Below are 21,824 nucleotides of genomic sequence, written 5' to 3'. Positions count from 1 at the left end.
GCTTTTTGCGGCTATATTTATGTATTTATTTTTTAATTTACCTCATTAAAGAGCTTTAATGATCAAGGTTTGATACACAGACTATATGGCAGGGGTGTCAAACATATGGCTCATGGGCCAGAACCAGCCTGCCAAAGGGTCCAACTGGCCCACTGGATGGCTGGACTAAGAGTTGCCAGGTTTCAGGAGCAAACTAAACAATAGGTTGCCTACTTCATGTAAAATTCTGCCTCAGACGCTTGTCCACCCTGACCACAATTTTCTGATGAACAATGAATATTTACTGTGACCGGATGAACATCTACAGAACGTACTTGTAATTCTTTACACAAAAAAAGGAACATTTTGGAGCTGATGGTTCTTATAGATTATTGTGTGATGGTTTTATTGACCCGGCCCATCTGAGATCAAATTGGGCTGGATGTGGCCCACGGAATAAAATTAGTTTGACACCCCTTGTCTATGGTTTCGATCTGTACACTCTGCACCAGGTGGCAGCAGTGTGCATAACGCACTGGTTTTCCAACCAGTAAAAATTAAAAGAAGAAGAAGAAAACTTCATAGCGTAGAAGAAGAAGACGGAGGCCAGCTGGAAATTTAATGAGCAAAAGAAATAACGCCAATATTTGGAAGTATTATGCAACTATGAGGTAAAAGAAAGAGAGAAGAATGAAATTGTTATCGTGTATTTGTCAGTTAAATATATTTATGCTGATGTGGCCAGCTGTTGCCAACGGTAATTACTAATTAGCGTTAGCTAGCTAGCAAGATGCTAACTGTCGCACAGATGCGGAAGTTAACGTTACATTTGTTATTATTATATTAGCTGTGTGAAACAAGTAAATGTAACAGTCCAAGCAAGCTAACAACACGTTGCTGTCGTCAATTGCTTACTAGCGAAGTTAAGTGACAAGTCAAACAGGGTGCAATACACAAATAGCTCGACATTAATCTGTGAGTATGTTTCCTTCTTCGGCAGGTTGTGAACTCATCTGTGTTTGGGACAATATGCAGCACAGTAGCAATATCATTAAGTAGAGTATCATGGTGAGATACTCTGACACTGTCATACTACCTGACAGATGCTAACAGACATGCCGTGGTGCCTAAACACAAAGTGGACATATCATTTGTAACCATCACACAGTGGAAGCCAAACTTCATTTTTATATCAAAGAGTAGTTTCTTGTTAAACAGGCTCTAAACGAGCTATTGGTCATCATGGTGGATAACCGTTATGCCACAGCTCTTGTCATTGGCTCAGTGCTTAGTCTGCTGGCCACAGTCTACCTCTCTGTGGCTGTGGGAACTCAGCATTGGTACCAGTACAGCTGCCCACCAGTTAAAAATGAGGGGAGCAACGCCACTGAGCTCAGAGACGACTTCATCAATGGAGAGTTCAATGAGAAGACCTTCAGCCAGACCATGTTCCGTCTGAACGGCACCCTGGGACTGTGGTGGAGGTGCATACAGGTGCCCAGCGAGAGCCGGTCATACTGGTTCAAAGAGCCAGGTATGACCTCCCGTTCAAAATATGACCTCTCCACACAGCTGTCACAGTGTTCCTATTTTGATTTCACATCTTTAATTTCACACTGTTAGGTAGATCTCTCTTTATACACGTTATGAAAGCAAGATTATGCTTGCCATGATTTATTAGAGTTATACAACTATATTAATTGTAGTCAAGGTCACACATTTCCAAGACACCAAATATTCTTGGCTGCATTACAGGAAAAATGTGATCAAAAGTGATTGAGAATATATGGTGGTGAAAAGGCCTAGAAATACTTGACCCTTAAGGTCAAGACTTCAAATACTTCTCCCCAGAGTGACATCATTCAGGGTTGCTCAATTTCAGTAAACATGTTCTGCTTCTAACTTGACCTTAAGGGTCAAGTATTTCTCATTTTTGGAACCCATCAGCTGTATTTGGCGTCTGACATCCGGCAGATGGTGATACAGCCTCTGGGGGCAGACCCCCGATTTTTTTTCGTTCCGGTTTGATTTGGGCGGAGGAGACAAATTTCCGTTTCCGGCTTCCGTTTATATATAAGTAAATATGCTGAACCATTGAGATGGATTCAGAGTTTGCAGTGACGCCAATTATGTTCTGCCTCGTTAGTTTACTGCACGGACCATTGAACCTGGCAACAACTGCAGCCGGCTGAAACGTGATTGGTCAATATCACACGGACTACAGACAGCCTACAACCGTAAACCAGGGCTCTTCCGCTCTTCTTCCAGAGGCAAGATCTCCAGGGTTTGCCTACAGACTCTACATTCACTGAATGCAGAGTCTGTATATAGAGACTAAGTATTTCTAGGCCTTTTCGCCACCACAAAAACATCCAGAAGTTTTCATTAAAAAAAAAAAATGTGGATGCAATAAAAAAAAAAATTGGTGTCTTGAATTTTAGTAAAACACTACATCAAGCTGATGTTTTAATACAGAAAAGAAAAAAAATGTTTTGTCAAACTTTAAAAGTTACTTGATGGTTAAAGTTAAAAAGAAGCATTAGCCTAAATCGCAGCATCCCTACCTGTGAGTCCAGTGTTGGTATATATCATTAAAGCACATAGACAACCACTGACAGTAAGAGGTATAGCTACCTCAGTATTAAAGAGGAGAAATTACACATTCCTGTTGTTTAGTGGTGTACTGTATATCCTCATGATGCCCATCCCTACATCACACTCTGTGTGTCAGTAAGGGATGACTGCTGTGTTGAATTTTTCGCTCTCTGATTGTGACTTTAGATCCAAAGATGGAGACACAGTGTGTGAGCTTCACTCTTCCTCAGCAGTTTAGTCCAAAGTACAAATATTCTGGAAACATCAATGGCGAAGAAGATCTGCTCAGAACATGTGAGTCTACCCTGTCTGTTCCCCTTGTGTCTGTAGATTTACATGAGGTTGTGTTTAAGGTTTTTGGTTTTCCTGCTTCCATTTGAACCCAGTTTCACCAGACATGAAGGCCACTGCCAACGATTGTGAACGTTTTGTAACGATATCATTTACAGATAATTATTTGATAATGCCAAATGGGCTATTTTATGGATGAAATATTTGAAATCAGGAAATACGTAGCAGTAAAAATTACATGGCGTTAACATATCCAATGTCACAGTAATTCCCCAGACAATTTAGAAAATAGAGACTCTCTTGTGAAGTGATGTTTAGCTGAACTATATTCTTTTTCTGCTATAGATACTAGCTTTGGCTATCGGCTCATGCTTATCTGCATCAGGAAAATTTGTCAAAGAAATTTTTTTAATTTACTGTCCAACAAATGCCTTTATGCCTCAAATTGTCTGTCAAATTGTGATAATCTTACTGTTTCCATCCCTTTATTGTCTAGAATTTTTTTTTAGTAAACCCTTTTTATTACCTTTTTATGCAGACTTGTGGAGGTGCCAGTTTCTCCTGCCCTTGGTGTCTCTGGCTTTGGTGTTCCTCGGTGGCCTTGTTGGGGTCTGTGCCTGCCTGTGCCGCAGCTTCACCCCCACCTTGGGCGTGGGAGTGCTCCATCTACTTGCAGGTGAGTTAAGAGCATGCATATTCCCCCTTTCCTGCCATAAACCCCAGAAAAAATGGACATGACATAAAATCTGTGATGTTAATACCCACAGACTTCAGAAGGGGGGATATGGGTTTAAGTTTCTCTTCCTCTTACTATGCAATTATGTAAACAAGAAAACAAATGGAGGGCAAGGGGTGGTGGCAAGTACTGTAGCAGCCACCATGATTGATTGTGATAGGCAGAGACTCATCGGTGAAACAAAAATCCTTTCAAATGAACAGTATATGGAGGAGCAGAGAGGCAGAGCTGCTGCCATGCTCTTCTTTAACATAAACAGTAATTGAAAAAGATCAACTGATATTAAAGTACATGTCTGGCTTGTACTAACTTCAACTCAGTGCAGAGTTTGAGCACACCAGTAAGTCAAGGTGTTGTAGCTTGGATGTGCCAGTGAATATAAGGTTTATCTGTTTTGTTTTGTTTATTAAATCAAAACTTTAACAGATAATCAATCAGTAAGAGAGACGACCTTGATACTGAAAAGGAAAACAGTAAAGGCTGTGTTAAGGACTCACCTTACAGTCTGTGTGTGTCTTGTTCTGCTAATAGACACATCCGAGTGATGCTGTCTGAAGTGAAGTGTTAGCAGCCATCCTGAGAGTTCCACCTGGTAACATTATGACAGCTCAACAGGCTGCACTTGCAGCAGTCGTGGTGGCAGATATTTTTAGAAATAAAGTCACCAGAGAGTCTGAAAAGTTGCCAGCGAGAAAGTTGCCAACACTGAGCACACTGTTGTTATTGAAAGTGGTGTGCTGAATTTATAACACAAGACAAAACGAGAGCATCCCTTTAAAACAGACTGCAGCACAATATTCGTTTTATCTAGATTATCTTGTTTCATAATCGCTGGAAGCCACATTGTATTTGAAAATACAATATGATTAATCGCCCAGCCCATCTTGTGACCGTCTTCTTGTAAGGTGAGTTCTTCCTCATACATTCCCACCAGTCTGCTTTTACTTTCCTGAACGTAGAAACCTCAAAGTTTTCTTTTGCTTTGATTCATTACCATGTAGCAAACATATAATGTGATAAATCACGTCACTTATCCTGTGTTGTTTTCACTATTGTCACCCCTTAAATACTTAGGCGTTGCTACATTATGTGATATACGCAGTTACCCTTAAAGGTTAATGTTATATTTCAGAAAGATTTAGTAAATTCTTCTGATGTTAGCAGGGTTGGTTTTTATTTCTGTATTTATTCCTCTGATATTATGCGCTGTATTAACAAAATCCTGATTGTGGTAAATTAATACATTTGTATTTTCATTGAAGATGTGTGTGTGACTGCAGTTCATGCCCAGTTCAGACCAAAGATTCACAACTAGGCGAGTTGAAACAGACGACGACTTGCAATGCACTGTTCAGCAACGTTCTAAAAACCTGCTGGTTCACACCAATACAACTAGATGAGACGGTGTATCATCTCTATGCAACAACTCTGTGTACTTTCGCTCTGATTTTCAGCTTTTCAGGCTTATTTTGTGGCTGAATACAATTTGTAGCTTCTTAAAATATCTATGAGGATAGTGATAGTGAGATACTGGCTACAGCTGCATTTGTAGTAGTGATGAAACTGAAAAACAGAAACAAAACAAGCTTCAGAAGGACTGTATTCATGATAAATACGCCACAATAATGTAAATAATTAGTGCCAGTTAATCAGCCAACAAGAATATGTGTGTGGGCGGGTGGCATAAGCACATACAGCCAGCAGCAGCAGCGACCCACCGTCCAACACTGGGACACAGTGAGGACAGAAACAGAGGTCTTGATGAGGATGGAGCACGTGACGCAGCAGGCGAACACGCTGTCTGTGGTCATTTGGAGTTGACCAGCAGACTTCACTGCAAGCTGATTGGCTGTTGAAACAGGTGCTTTACGTGCTAAAACCAGCCACCTGCGATTTGACCAGCTGAGTTGCAGGTGACATCATCAACCTTCACACCACTGCAGCTTTCCTCTGTAAAGTTCTAAAGCGGTTTTGTCTGGTTGCAAATCTTTTGTCTGAGCTGGGCTTTAGATTTTATTTGCTTCAGTATTGACCTTCGGTTGTCGTTGTTTAGTTTGGGCTAACGCAACATTTAAATTTCCACTGTTTCTTTTATCTTACTGTGCAGTGCTTCAAATTTCACTTTAAACCATCTTTCTCCTCTGACTTACCAGGTCTTTGCACTCTGGGTACCGTCTGCTGTTTCCTGGCCGGGGTGGATTTGCTTAAACAGTACTCCCCACCACCAGAAGGGTTGGAGGGCTCGCTGGGCTGGTCCCTCTACCTCGCCCTCATCTCCTTCCCTCTGCAGATGATGGCAGCTGCTTTGTTCCTGTGGGCGGCCAGGAGTCACCGCAAAAACTACACCCGTATGACTGCTTACAGGGTAGCTTAAAGAGAGACTGCCACAACAACAACTTACCTTAAAACAGCCTACTTGTCTCTGCATTTTCTAAAAAAAAAAAATGGTTTCTAGTTAGAAAAGGACTGTACTAAAACAACAACACTATCACAAACCTTGGCAGGAATACACCGATTTGCAGCTAATCATCATAAGTGCTCATAAAAAGTAGTGTTATACCTCTGAGTTGTTACATCACCTTTGTTTTCAAGCATCTTTAACTTGTATCTTATCGAAAGCATGTTCTTTGATGTTTTTTTAACACCCAGATGTTGTGGATCATTTGTTATTTCTGGTGTTAACTGTTGGTGTGCCGTACTTTAATGCCTTTTTTTCAGTTGCCATTGTTTCTAAAGCTGCTTCACCACATTGCCCTTAAATCATTTAGTTTATAGATTACAAACTTGCACACAAATTTCAGACTTGCAGTTATCAAAGACAGGGTAACCTTCTCTATTAGTGCATGGATAATATTATGAAAGCCTTTATTTGTCTTTGTTTTTTAATGTTTATTTGTGCTATTTTGTTTGCCTAATACTAAATATCAAGCATTTTCTGTGCATGCCTTTTAAGATGACATTTCTGTCATCTGTGTTAATTGTTGATTTGAGTCTGTGGTATGTGTTGACTCAGTGTCAATCACTAAAACTGAAACCACTCATCTCCCATTATCACCTGTGTTTATAGATGTAATACAACTGCCATTTTAAATTTGTTGTAGCGAAGTTTCACTATTTTAAGTTGCTTTAGAGCTCAGTTTCATCAGTTGTTAACTGACTGGTTTGCCAGCAAAATATCAGTTCTTACATTAGTTGTAGCCTTTCAAATGTTTGTTGGTGATACTCTAAAATGAAAGGGATTGGTATACTGAATAACAATTGAATTTGCAAACTCGTATTTTGCAAGTGAAAACCTCATGAATCTGTTATGTCTTTACACTCAACATTTGTGTGGAAAGGTAATGAATTTGTTAATTTTTTGTGTGTCAAATTCCAAAATAACTAATTTCTTAGCACCAGAATACAAATTGTGATGTTTTTGTGTCACAATGTTTTGTTACCTGTCTGACGTGTTCACACTCTGGCTTTTTGTAAATGTTTTTATGTATTCTGAAGCACACTGTCCTCGTTTCTGTATTGATAAATTTGGCATTTGCTCACTTCTGACTATTTGCTTTTGTGTGATCCAATGTCATCATCAATCCTCACTAGTGTTATCGTATAAAGATTACAGAAATGTTTGGCTATTGCTATTTATAGCCACGTTAGCAACATGGTTCTGATAGCTGTGCAGTACTTTGGTCTATGATCAAACACCTGCAAAACGAATGACCTTCCCATCAGCCTCAGGTGGACTTGTGTTAAAGCATCTCTTACCTTTCTTGCATTTCACACAGCACATAGAAAAAATTTGAACATCCACAACTCCCGCCTCCCTCCAAAGTCCCATCCCCCTCCTCCTGCAACTCCACCTCCCTCCAAAGGCCTACTCCCCCCTCCTCCATTACGTCCTCATTACGTAGGCATAGGCGTTGGCAAGGTAACTTTAGATACACGGAAGAGGAGAGCGAGTGTAACGTTACAACCAAGACAGTCAAACACAACCTTGGAGTTTTAAAACTCAACCGGAGTCAGTGATGACTGATGAGTTTTAGAATAAGGTTACAGTGCTAACGTTAGATAGTAATGTTAACGTTACTAGTAAGTGGAAACACACAAGGAAGATAACAATGTTTCAGAGGCTACGCTACAGTAGGCTAACGTTAGGGATGTTAGGCAAGCGGTTACGTCTGTCGGAGGCCTCCACGTGGGGAAGACAGACGGGACGCTCGGCCAATCATTGCATTTGGTCTGAATGCAACAATTGGTCAGAGTTTTCTTAGAACCATATGAGAATGGTATAATTTAAGTTTTGATCTCTGGTGGAATTCACTTACATTTTAGTGTGCCATCAGCTTATTAATAGCATTTTAACCGAAACAAAGAAAAGCGTAAAATTTCCAGAAAGGTAAGTGTCGCTTTAAGTGCTAAATACCGAATGTTAGCATGCTAACATGCTAAACTACATTAAATATTAACGCAGACTAGTTGTTTAAAGTGATCCATGTTTTCATTTATTCAAATATAGTGTTTTGCATCATTGCTACAGCATGAAAAAGATCCAATTCTAGTTAATACACAATAGTTGGAGGATTATAAATCCAGCACCTGTGCAATATCATTCAGTTCAGTGTAAAAACAACTCGTTTTACACACAAGCCTCCTCTTTCAGCCTCACAGAGGTTGTAGTGTTGCAGAGCTGCTGTTCTGGATTGAGACACAGGATGAGGAGGTATCATCTCATAGTGCTCCCCGCCTGTAGAATACCAATCATCATTGCATAAGTGTTTATTTGCTCATCTCAGATGATTTAAACATGATTGCACACAAAGTTTACACATTATTTTTTTCTTTGATTATAACAAAGTGTCTGTATATATGTTGGTCTCATTCTGTCTCTGTACTCTTAGTCCTTCTTCACACTTATAGACGGGATGGTCATGGTGACCTTCGTAGCTAAATGGAAAGCGATCTTCTTCTCATAGTAGGCACACTCATTGACAAAGAAAGGGTAGAGTTCCTCTCCCTCGTGCTTCACTGTCTCCCCAGAAAATGACAGGAACGCAGGGTCGCCTGGTCGGAGGAGCTTGAAGTCATTATCCTGGAGAAAGACAGAGAACACTCACACATTAGTCATCATGCACCAGGGCAGCTTTTAAATGCAAATATGGCATTTACTGTTCCTGTCATAGCTTCCTAAAACAGGGCTTTATCGATTCATGAATGTAAATATAACTGCAAATGGGACTGACGTATGCAGCATTGTTGAGGACTAGTTCAATGTTTTGGGAAATAGGCTTGGTCACTTTCTTGCCAAGAGCTTCACCTGCAATAACCAACCCATTCGCCACAGAAAATGTTTGTATTGTACCACGGATAAGTTAAATTTGCACATTATTTGGTAGTGGATATTCTGAAACATAACATTTTTCAACAACAGTGTGGTGAAGGTGCAGTTAGGTTTAGGCACAAAAATCACTTGGTTATAGTTACGGAGAGATTATATTTTGGGACAAAACACCCACATTTGGTGGCACAAAAGCTGCAGGAAAAGTCGGGATGGCTCAGTCCTAACCATTACTGGGAAATGCCACAATGTGCTGCTAAAACATTGCTACTGGTCACCAAAAAAGGACTGGTGTTGTTGGTTTTGGTCAGTGGTCTGCACCTTGGCGGCCATTTCGCATACAGCTGGAGACTCTCCATCTAGGGGGCTGGAGCATATCCCAGCTGACATTGGGCAAGAGGCAGGGTACACCCTGGACAGGTCACCAGACTGTCACAGGCCTGACACATATGGTGCGTTCGTTTTGTACTCAGAGGTCGGAAGTCGGAAGTGGGAATGACGTCACCTCCGAGTTGACAACAGTTTTTGTATTCTAGTTGACAACGGTGGACAAGTCGGAAAAAAACATGGACGCCCGCAAGAAAGCCTTTGATGCCCTTGCACTTTCGGAGTATAGACAACTTCAAAACCATCATGCACTCCAACTGATGAACGCCACAGATGAGGCTGACCTAATGTAAAACAAATAAGATAAAATTGCTATAAACAGTACTTTAGCAGAGTGTTTACTCACTATGTATGTGACCGGCAGCCATCTTGAATTTGTAAGTCAGGGTCGATGCGGTTGCTCCGAGTTGGAAATCCGATCTCAGGATGCGTTCGAGTTTAAACTTCCGACTGGGAACTGGGAATTTCCGACCTCCGAGTACAAAATGAACACACCAATAGAGACAGACAACCATTCTCGCTCACATTGAATATAGAGTCACCAATTAACCCAGCCAGCATGTCTTTGGATTGTGGGAGGAAGCCGGAGCACCCGGAGAAAACCCACAATAACACGGGGAGAACATACAAAGTCCACACAGAAGGGCTTCACCATCCTGGTTTCGAACCCCTCACACTGGGCTCATACCAGGAATCCTCTTGCAGTGAGGTGACAGTGCTAACCACTGCAAACTGTGCCGCCATATTTGTTTGTTAAAAAGTACAATACCAAAATTTTCTTCTGGTGACTGGGGTGCAATGACTGATTTTGTGGCCACCTGGGGGCAATGGAAACTGTTTTACCACTTAGATCACTGACATATTACCACCTTTTTATGGCGATACAGAAAATGAACTTGTCGGCAAACAGTTGATTATGTACGCATGTAGTCGATACAGAGAAACATTGGTGTTAATTTGGGGGCTTTAGCCACTAAATGCTCCACCATGTTCACCAGCTAACTGTGTCCTCAGGTAGTGTAAAGTGGATTTTTAGCGCTTTGTTGCAGGAGGTAGTTGCGTGCTGCATCCGAAAATGACAATATGACAGCTTAACAATGAGCCGAAGCTTGCTTTAAAGCTCCAAAGCTGAGGGGAGCTGCACATTGTGTGGGTAACTCTCTGTAGACTCCTCACTCAGAGTAACCCTGTGCATGTCTCCAAGATCTCTTCTTGTCTGTTACCTGCAGATCGGGGTGAATGGCAGCAGTAATCTCATTGGTTGTAGGATCCCTTGGGTAGTCTACACTCTTCACGTAGCAGTATGCCTCCACGTCACCCCCTTCAAAAGTACTTCCTGTTGGCAAAGGACAGTAATAAGTAGTAATGAGCATTTTTTTAATTGCAAAAAAGACGATAATCAGTTGATTAAATATCTGAATTAAAGAAAAGAGAAAATGTTAAAGTGGGCCATCACAAGTTTTGAACATTAAGTCAGAAAACCTGTTTAAATAATCTGACCAGAGGTTGTTTCTTACCAGAATTGAATTTCTGGAGCCAGTCAATCATGAGATCCACTCCCCCTTTCACTATGTTAAAGATATCAGCTCTGAGCACGCCGTGTGGTTGAGGACCGACCTCTATCGCTGCAGAGAACAAGAGAAACATCAGCATCTTACCTTTTTATTAATCCGATTATTCAAATGCAGGCAGAAAAATTCACACACTTACAAAAGCCATGTTTGCCCACTGAATCCAGGGAATATGTTTCAGAATGTGATCGACCCAACTGGATTGCTCTCACAGGCGCAGAGGTCATCTTACTCTGAAAACCAGACAGGTCAAATATTTACAGCCCTGCATGCTTCAGTTCAGTCTTTAGAGCTTTACCATACAATACAAATACAGTATATCCTGGAAGATGACCACAGATTCAGCTTCATATTGACTTGACACCATGATTACTATGGATTACAAACTATATATACTGTGCAATAATACTGGTGCAGGGCAGGAATTTTGAAAAAAACCTAAACAAAGACTATTTGAACAGGGGCAAAAACAAAAACAGCTGGTCAGAAGTGAAATATCTGAACAACTACTGGGTGGCCTGCCATGATATTTTGTACAGACGTTTGTGGTCCACAAAGTACTTAGGCACCTGTGGCTCAGGACAGAGAGTGGGTTATCCAGTATCTTGCCCAAGGATACTTGGACATGCGGACTGGAGGACTTATGTGTGGTTGCGTGTGAATGTTTAACTGAGTAGCAGGTTGCACCTTGTGTCAAATCCTCGGCCACCAGTGTATGAAGGTGTGTGTGTGAACGTGACATGCAGTGTTAAAACACTTTGAGGGGTTGAGAGGCAGAAAGGATCCATGCACGTGCAAGTCCACTTACAGTTTATTGTGCCTCTTGTGCCACCATTTCTATTTTCACAATACTTTAATTTATAACTAAACACCTGAAACGCGAACCTAAACTATACTTTATTTGTGCTAATTAGCAAATGTTAGCTTGCTATTACAAGATGGCGAGCATGGTAAGCATTATACCTGCTTAACACCGGCATGTAAGCATGCAGTATTTGCAGTCAAATTAAAGTTCATTGGGTTCAACATTTGTGCGGCACAGTGGTGCAGTGGTTAGCATTGTCGCCTCACAGCAAGAGGGTGTGGCGCAGCCCCTCTGTGCGGAGTTTGCATGTTCTCCCTGTGTCAGCATGGGTTTTCTTTCCAGCTTCCTCCCACAGTCTAAAGCAGTGGTTCTCAACTGGTGGGTCGGGACCCAAAAGTGGGTCACAGGTCATTTTGACAGATTCACAAATCTTTTGTGGAATATTATAACTTTTTTCCTCAAACTGTATGACATTTTTCCTCAAAATCTTACAACTTTTTTCTAAAAATTTTATGACCTTTTCTTAAAGTTTTACGATTTTTGTCTGAAAATGTAATGTTTTTTCTCAATATTTTGACTTTTTTGCAAAATTTAATGATTTTTCCTTGAAATCTTACCTTTTTCTCAAAATTTAATGATTTCTTTCTCAAAATTGTACGTCTTTTTTCGAAAAATTCTTGACTTTTTTTTGTAAAATTTTATAACTTTTTTGCAAAAGAATTGCAACTTTGTTCATGTAATTTTGCAACTTTTTTTCTAGAAATGTTTTCTAGAAATTCTCAAAATGTTAGTCTGTATATTACATACAATAGTCAATGCAAAGATGATTAATAGACATGAATACGCACCACAAGACTATTGTATTTCATGAAAAAAGTCATAAAATTTCAAGGAAGTGTCTGTGAAATAGATTTGAGAGGAGAGTAAAAAATTTGGGTCACGACTTAATGACTGAAGAAAAATGTGGGTCCTGAGGATAGACCAGTTGAGAACCACTGGTCAAAAGACAGGTTAATAGATAGATAGGTTAATTGCCGGTAGGTGTGACTGTGAATGTAAGAGTGAATGGTTTTCTGTCTCTATGTGTCAACCCTGTGATGGTCTGGCAGCCTGTCCAGGGTGTACCCCACCTCCCACCCAGTGTCAGAAAGGATAGCCCCCCCCCCCCCCCAACAAGATAAGCGGCTATGGAAAATAATGAATGAATGACTTCAACATTATGACATCTGCAGTTTTAGTGCTCTGTGCTCTAATTTGTTGAAGTCAAGTTATATATGCCTTAAAATATTTGTCTGGATGATTCCTTGAAGCTCTTACCTGTATGTATTTGTAAATGTGCAGTGGGATCGGGTCTGAGGAGTCCATGAGTATGCACATGCCCATGTTGGCAGTGGTGTTATGCAGGTCGCAAAGCAGATCCACAGCCTCTTGGCTTCCTTTGGGCCCAAGCTGAGCATTCAGCTCTTGGGCTCGCCTCAGGTCGTAGGGTGCAGAGTCTGTTATGGGAGAGCTGGAAGCCAGAACATGGCTAATGAGTTTCCAATACATGAATCCTCTTGTCTGGCTGTTTTTAGTTTTGTACTGCAAGGCAGTTTGCAACTTTTTCTTTTTCAAACTTACCTCAGCAGGGCAGCTGTGAAACAGCGATTGAGATCTTTTTCTACATATCTCCTGCAAGCATCCACAGCCCGTGGATTCGATAGGACGGTAGTTACAGAAACAGATCCAGTCTGATCTACCTTCTGTTTCTGCATTTCTCTCACCAAATACACCCCTGTCATCTCATTTCCATGGGTGCCACCGCAAATGGCAACGCGGGACAGCGGCGAGAAAGAGACGTGCTCCATCTGTTGGCAGGAAAAAAGAGGTTGTTTTAAGTTTTCTCATGTCTTTAGTTCATCCTGACTCTTTATGACCTGAGTCTAACCTGGGACCAGATGGTGAAATCAGGTTCAGTCTCTGGTCAGAAACTGCAATTGCAAGAGTATTCCTTAAAGGGTCACTCAATCATTTAATTTAATAAGTGACTAATCTAGTTGTAGACACATTAGAGAAGACACCAAGTCTGTTAAAGTCTAGATAAACATTTTGTAAAGATTAGAATACAACATGAGAGTCTGTTGCTTGAATGTTCTGTGAATGATTGCAGACGTCTTCCTTTACACAACAAACTGTGGTTGTCCATTTACTTTGTGTATTTGTTTTAGCTTCAGGTCCACTAGCCCTGACTTATTGTAGGGTTAGGTTTAGTGGAAGTCGAAAACCTAAAAGTGTTAACTCATGGTTGTGTCACAAGATACTCACTGAGGGGTGAATGTCTGTAGTTTGTTGCTCTTAGGTCACTGCAGCCTAATGTGTGACTGAGAGTCAAAGAAAACCCCCCAAGTTTAAAAGCTGCTGCATAAAGACAAGACAGATACTCAACTCTCCTCTTACAGTTACGACACCACCTTCACATACGTCATTTTAGTATCCAGTTATTCTTGTCAGAGCTGTTCTGAGTGATAGTTAGGTTTTATTAATTGCAAATACTGTGTTTGCATTTACTTAATGATTCATTTGAGAAATCCTCAGTATTAGTTCTCAAGTTGAATTCGCTTTTGAATTGAAGCAATAAATAGAAAACTGCAGAGCCCCTAAAGTCCTTAAAAGTGATTTTTTTTTTTATCTTATGTGCACAGGAGAAATCTATTACAAGGTAGGTTAATTATCTTAGTTAGCTTTGTGCATATGGCCCCAGGGGTCACACATCTGCTGCCAGAGGCCCCAGCTCATGGAGGGAAAACTTGTTCACTCACCTCGTTTAAAACTCCCTTTATCAAACTTAAATTAAATGATATTTAATATATACATATTTTCTTTTCAATAATAAACGATAAACATGATTATCTGACTTTAAGCACATCAGTTATTAATCCAACAACAAGCTATGCAGGGATGCTGCTTCAGTGACCGCCAGTACACTCCAGTCTTGTCCCTGTTTACTCTGACATGATGCCAAGCAAACAGCTGGATCTGCATTTTACAACATCAGCAGAAAGCAAAAGAAGAAAGAAGAAGTTGCACCACTTAATTTTAACCCTCCCATTTAACATTTAAAAACATTTGATATCTACATACTCACACTATAATGTAGCTATAAGCAGATATAAGTGTTTAGTCATGTAGCTGGCAACAACTGTAACGCCTCCGGTGGGCAACACAGAAGTGGAGGCAGATAGTGATTAACAATTTAGTACAACACAGATGTAAATATCTAAAATATGTCATATAGGAGAGGTGATAATTGTGGAAAGATATTGTACATTAAAGGTCTAGTGTGTAGGATTTAGGGAGATATATTGGCAGAGATGGATATAATAATATAATAAGTATGTTTTCTTTAGTGTATTATTTTACGCCTGAAAATATGACTTGTGTTTTTGATACCTTAGAATGAGCTGTTTATATCTACATAGGGAGCGGGTCCTCGTCTACGGAGATTGCCATGGTGCTCTGTTATGTTTCTACCCTCGTCCAGAATGGATAAGCAAACATTGGCATTAGAAAGAGCCATTCATGTATTCGCAATTTTGCATTGGCCACTGTGGAGCTGTGTCAGAGAAACAGCCTTTTAATGTTTAAGGTCTAAGAATCTGTGAATAACTTTTATCTTTACAAGAACCTAGTCTTAACTTTAAGGGGAAATTCTGAGAAAGCATCGCAATTCTAAGAATTTTCTTTGAATTGCATCACTAGGAGCAACACTTAGCACTCGGAAGCTTTATGAATGTGGCCCCTGGATCTTAAGTTTTTATAGACACAAAGGTGAGCACCCATAAGCTGGGCTGGTAGCCTATGTCTGACATGCTGAACAGTGTCAGATAAACACTGATTTGTAATTTAAAACTGCTTTTTTCACCACCTCTGTTTATTTTGGAGAGGCTGAGACCTCTGTGGATAATTTGTTTGTATCAGAAATAAGGTGAGCACACATTTTGAGGCGCTAGGTTAGTGGCCCATCTGTGAAATACCAAACTGCATAGGAGAAACACTGATTTTTAATGTGAAACTGCTTTACTCAGTGTTTTTCCTGGGTTTAAACAGCTGGTTCGTTTCTTTTTGGAAAGGAGGAGACCTCTGTGGATAATTCGGCTCATTGTAAACACCTCCTCAGTGAACACTGAAGGAATTCTTACCCAGAGAAGTGTCAGCTGGTTGCAACTCAGCAAATAAATCCTCCTTAATCTTTCACACTGGACCTTAAATAAATACTTAAAGTGCCCTGACACATGCTTACAACTACACTGATGCCTGATACACAAAGCATTTCTTATAACCTGATAAATTGATCAACATTTCTGACATGTGAAATACTTTCTGTTGCATGACACACCCCTCATCTGGATGTCTTTTAGACAAGACTTTAGAATTCAAAGTGCGGCAGAAGTCATGCAAAACAGGCACATTTGGGGAAATGAAACATCCAAAAATCGGCTGACTCAGATACAGCAGTGGCCTTATTGATTTGATAATATCCAGTAAATATACAAGCATGGATGAACAAAGTACAACTGACTGTCTGTTTGTATCTTAGGGGCAAAGTGCTGTTTTGTAGGGTTCAGGTTACATGATCAGCCCAGAGAGAAAAACATGAACATGTAAATCAATCCCTCCAACAAAATGTGCATGAAATATAGTATGCCAGGAAGCTGTGCATCTTACCTTTCTTTTAAAGTTCAGCACCCACTGGACTTCAGCAACCTTCGAACTCAGAGGGACTTTGTATCAGGATATTATTGCAGTATTTCATAATCTGCCGGCAAAGCTATACAGGCACTCTGCAAGCTACATTCCAGTCAGAGCAGTTCACCGTTCACATACACAGACAGCAATAAAGGCAGAGTCAAACACAAACCAGTCCACATCATTATATACAGACTTTCAAAACCGGCCCTCCTTTTGCCTTGCGTGTGTTCCTTCTGCGGCCCTCCTCTTTATGTTCTTCAGCTCATATTTCAAGCAGTTGGACATTTTGTGCTGTAGCAGGAAGTCGCTCTGTTATTTTCTAACAAACCAGCAGGAGCCGCTCTGAGTGCCCTGTGGTCTGGGTGTAACTTTAAGGTGCCTCAACAGCAACAAGACTACAGTACACGCCATGTTTAAACATCTTCACTAGTGCTAAGCGGGAGCCACAGAGGTTCACAGCAGCTGAGGAGTGTTTCATAAGGGAACTTGATTTATTGAGAAGACCCTGTTTCGAATTAACCCTAACAGGCTGACAGTGGTGGAGGAAGCCCTCAAATTCTTTTCTTAAACGCTAGGCTTTTAAAAAACAGCTGAAAAAAAAAAAATGGATGCTGATAGTGAAACATTCTTTCTAGGACACGCCTATGTTTCTGGTCTGGTTTCTGAGTTTGGCTGTTTTTTGTTGTTTTTTATGCCTGTATAAGATTAATGTTTTATATCGTTTTTTAGGTAGTGTAAAAGTGGGATATTAGTAGCATACAGCCTAGACCTCAGGACCACAATGGAAATAAATCATGTGACTTTATTGCAATATCTTGATTAATTTTAGTGCTGTATGCACATTTGTGTACTGTATTTTAATTTATCAAATAAAACCAACCAATCAATCAATTAAATAGAAATACTAATACCCAACACAGTTGCCAAATGAAATTGTTCATTTCATAAATTTTTACAAATATGTCGCATTTGTGCAGTATTTCTTTAGCTGATTCACTGAAACTTCAAATTGCTCAACAATGCTGTGATGAACCTGTGGTTAGGTTTAGGCACAGAAATCACACGGATATGTTTGGCAAAAGATCATGTCTTCAAAAAGATCTAAAATTAGAAACACCTATATCCATTGTTGAATTTAAGAACATCATAGAGGATGTGGTGACAGAGACATGTGCTTGTTTTTCTCGAGAGGCCACTATGTTTGACTAGTTGTTGTTTTATTGTGGATTTTTGTATTATATTTTGTATTTGTTGCATTTGAAATGTGTTTTGATTGGCTGCTGCCTTGGCCAAGTGTCTCTTGTAGAAGATATTTTGGTAACACTTTACTTGAAGGTATCTACATAAGAGTGACATGACACTGTCATAACTATGACATTACACTGTCATGAACTTGTCATGAACATTATGTACATGTCATAAACGTTTATGACTGCTGTCATTAAGTGTCATTCGGTTTTTGTAATGACAAGTTGACATTGTTTGGGTTGTCTTGATTATGACAACTTGACATTAATCAAAGTGACATTACCAGAAGTTGTCTTTGTCATGACAAGTTGACATTGAATTTGTTTGGGATGTCCTTATAATGACAACTTGACATTAACCATGATGACATTACCAGACGTTGTCTTTGTCATGACAAGTTGACATTGAATTTGTTTGGGATGTCCTTATAATGACAACTTGACATTAATTAAAGTGACATTACCAGAAGTTGTCTTTGTCATGACAAGTTGACATTAAATTTGTTTGGGATGTCCTTATAATGACAACTTGACATTACCAGAAGATGCCTTTGTCATGGCAACTTGACATTAACAAGAAATGCACCTCTTTTTGTGTTTATGACAAGTTGATATAATGATTATTAATGTTATGAGGAAGCAGGTTTGGAGCTAATGTGATCGGTCAGCTGTGAGTCAGGTCCAGTTTATTTCATGACTTTGAAACTCAGATGTGAGACATCAGACACTGATCACATCGACTCAAAGTGAAGAAAAGTTTCAACAAAACTGCTGTGATGTTTGATATTATAGCAAAAACAAAAATCACAGAAATAAATGAAGCTAAAGAGAAGAATAGCGCATCTGAGGCACTAAACCCTTTATCAATTCATGGATAACCAACATGTTTTGATTAGAGAGTCTTAATCAGGGTGTAAAATGCATTGGAAACAGGTGTACAGTTTAAGAACTCATGTGAGACCCTTACAGATATATGTTTGTATACAGTATGCATTTATGCCAATTTCATGATTTTCATGTTTCCAATGCATTTAACACCCTGATGACGACTGTTTAGTCCAAACATGTTCGTTATTCATGTATTAATAAAGGATTTTTAACTACAGTCAGAGTGCCCTGGAGGCATTTTTGGACTGCCTACTTGTACTATGGACTTTTACACTGAGTGAGCTGGCCAGTCGTTTTTTATCTGTAAGTGACTCTTTGCCGTATCCTTGAAGAGCACCTGATTTTTTTACAACAAACTACACAGAGCCTTGACTCAGTGCAGCACTCCCTATTTTCTCCTCGTTATCAGTGACTGCACAATGTAGTTTATAGGCATCCACATATTTTCACTTTATCTCGTTAAATTAAAATGCTTTCTTTTACTCTTCTTACATGATTTAGTACTATTTCGCTTGCGACACCTTAAAATAAAGCAGTATGTCTGCGTGTGACCCCTTTTAAGAGGGGTCAACAGAAAAAGATTACAGACCAATTCAAGAAAGGAATTCAAATTTGTATACAAGAACTTTTTGTTTCGTCTTCCATGTCCCGTTATGTCCCATCATGACCCATCAGGTGCATCTTGTCATCTATAGGTGGGGTATCTAACTCAAGGTTGGGAATCACTAATCTACTAAATGTTAAAATGTTGATTACCTCACATATTTCACGTCTCTCCCCTCCACATAACCCTTCCAGTCTCTTCCATTTCTCTCACTCTTTCCCTCTGAAGGGAAGTCCTAAGCTCCATTTAGACATGTAATCCTGTCGGATCAGTCACTTGATCATAAGCTGCTTCCTCTCACTCATTCACTCTCTCTCTGTCAGTCTCTCATTTTCCTGTTCTTTCTGCCCGTTCAGTTAAATCCAGTGCATTTAATATCACTTCAATTTCAATTTCAGTTAAACCTAACAAGCTCTGACTGAATGAAAATCATGAAAAATATACTGCTAAATTTAACAATGAATTCCTGCTGGCAGAGCAGATTTCTGTCTTTGTTGAGCTCTTTTGACCTTTAACCTGCTGACATCTGACCTTTGACTCAATATCATAATATCATATCTATGACAAAGCCGTACTGTTACAATTTAATTCAAAACACAGGCTACAATTTGTTAAAAAAAATTTTGGAGGACCAATTAACAGGTCCGTGTGAGCTGCTGGTTTATATGATGCATGTTTTAAAGTTTTGTTTTCACATACATGTATTTGTGATAGTCACAGTATACATAAAGCATGCACTCACATTTTGCGCTCATGTTTGCCACCTGAAGATGTCAAAAGCTCTCAAGCCCAACATTAAGGCCTAGCCCACACGAGCACGGGTATTTTTAAAACCGAACTTTTTTGGCCTCCAGTTTTGAAAAGATCTGCGTCCATACGAGCGGTGTAATAAAAATACCTCCGTCCACATGACACCGCAAATTCCACTATCAAGCAATGTAATACACATGCCAAAGCAGTAGGTGGCAATATAACTGTAAGGCCATTGTAGCCAATCAGAAGGCAGTAAAAGGTCATTACCGGAAAAACAACAAGCGCGAAAAATCAATATAATAATATATATATCTATATCAATATGCTGCTAAATAGCAGCAGTATTTTGTTTAGGTCCATCCTCAAATCGTCTCTCGCACACACTGGATCGGGTAATAACACAGCTGTTTTCTGTTTACGTCGCACACTGTGACGTCATACAATGGAGACGAGACAAAATAACTGGTTTTCCTGTCCACACGACTGCTGACACTGGACTTTTCCAAAAAGTTCACCCTGGACTCCAGTTACAAATAACTCTGGTTACAGGGGCCCAAAACTGCGGTTACGTGTGGATGAAAGGCCAAACCGTGAGCAAAGAGTCACGGTTTTATAAATACCCACGTTGGTGTGGACAGCCCCTAAGTGTGTAAGTGTTTTCCCCAGTGGATGAATGACAATTACTGCCCCCCAGTGGACAACATAACTAACTACATTTACTCAAGCACAAAGGTATTTGTCCTGTACTTGAGTATTTCCATTTCCTGCTACTTTATACTTCTACTTCACCACATTTCAGATGGTAATGTTGTACTTTTTTCTTCAATACGTTCATCTGACATGAATAATTACAAGTTACAGTTCAGATTAAGAGATAACATGCAAAAGCATATGGCTTATAAAATACAATGCATAGTGAAAGATGAAACCATTAAACCTTTTAGCCTGTTACACCTCATAAATAGATTGCGTGTTACACTTTTTTGTATATTTTTATATTTGAATGCATGGGCGGATTATGAGACAATGGGCCCCTGGGTACAGACATGCAAAAGGGTGGTTTTGCATCTCTTTGTGGTAATTTTGTCTCTTTATGGTCATGCTGTGTGTCTTTAGAGTTGTTTTGTGTCTCTTTGAGATAATTCTGTGTCTTTTTGGGTCGTATTCTGTCTCGTACTTGTTTTAATCCTTTTTGTAGTTATTTTGTTGGTCCTTGTGGTTGTTTTGTGTCTCTTTATTGTCACGTTGTGTCTCTTCATGGTCATGTCGCATCTCTTTGTAATTGTTTTGTGTCTCTTGTAGGTCATTTTGTGTCTTTGAGTCATTCTATGTCTCTTTGTGATTGTTTTGATCCTTTTTGTTTGTTATTTTATCTCTTCATGGTCACTTTGTCTCTTTGTGGTCATGTTGTGTTTCTTTGAGGTTGTTTTGTGTCTTTTTGAAGTCTTTTGGGGTCATTTTATGTCTTTATGTAGTTGTTTTGATCGGTTTTCTAGTTTTTTTGTGTCTCTTTGCAGTTCCTTTGCATCTCTACGTGGTCTCTCTGTGTGTCTTCCTGGTTGCTACGTGCTAATTTGAGTGACATTTTGCAGGTGAAGGTCACGGGGTTCCCTGGGCTTGTGCCTGAAAGGCCCATTCATAATTCTATCCATGCTTGTATGCCTCACAGTACTCCATTCAGTACTTAATGAACTACAATTCCCAAGAGGTGGGGGGTTGTGCACAAGTGTGTTGCATACTGCCTGATTAGAATTATGTGAATTGTTGCTGATTCATGTATGCGCTGATGGCGGTCTGATAGACTGAAAACTCAAAGTAAAGTGAAATGCTGCAAGGATATTAGTGTGCAGGAATCATGCTTATCACATGTCAATAAATTGTTAGCAGTTCCACAGTTTTGTTGCACTTTTACTT

At 39.8% G+C, this 21,824-nt stretch overlaps 2 protein-coding genes across 2 annotated transcripts; one reads left to right on the top strand and one right to left on the bottom strand.

Annotated features, from left to right (window-relative positions):
* The first annotated feature begins 528 nt into the window (after positions 1–528).
* LOC126390346 (claudin domain-containing protein 1-like) lies at positions 529–7,140 on the top strand. The gene is made up of 5 exons (XM_050044616.1): positions 529–650; positions 980–1,513; positions 2,761–2,868; positions 3,404–3,541; positions 5,755–7,140. The coding sequence occupies exons 2-5, from the start codon at positions 1,222–1,224 to the stop codon at positions 5,973–5,975; spliced, it is 759 nt and encodes a 252-aa protein (XP_049900573.1). The 5' UTR covers positions 529–650; positions 980–1,221; the 3' UTR covers positions 5,976–7,140.
* A 928-nt stretch (positions 7,141–8,068) lies between these two features.
* LOC126390343 (N-acyl-aromatic-L-amino acid amidohydrolase (carboxylate-forming) B-like) lies at positions 8,069–16,708 on the bottom strand. Its single transcript, XM_050044610.1, has 7 exons — positions 16,395–16,708; positions 13,311–13,537; positions 13,008–13,200; positions 11,025–11,118; positions 10,832–10,939; positions 10,538–10,650; positions 8,069–8,681 (listed from the first exon to the last, which is right to left on the bottom strand). The coding sequence occupies exons 2-7, from the start codon at positions 13,535–13,537 to the stop codon at positions 8,487–8,489; spliced, it is 930 nt and encodes a 309-aa protein (XP_049900567.1). The 5' UTR covers positions 16,395–16,708; the 3' UTR covers positions 8,069–8,486.
* Positions 16,709–21,824: the final 5,116 nt, after the last annotated feature.

The sequence above is a fragment of the Epinephelus moara genome, chromosome 5, assembly GCF_006386435.1.
Source record: "Epinephelus moara isolate mb chromosome 5, YSFRI_EMoa_1.0, whole genome shotgun sequence".
Classification (NCBI taxonomy): domain Eukaryota; kingdom Metazoa; phylum Chordata; class Actinopteri; order Perciformes; family Serranidae; genus Epinephelus; species Epinephelus moara.
The sequence above is the reverse complement of the archived record's forward strand: the minus strand, read 5'-3'. Positions and strand labels throughout refer to the sequence as shown.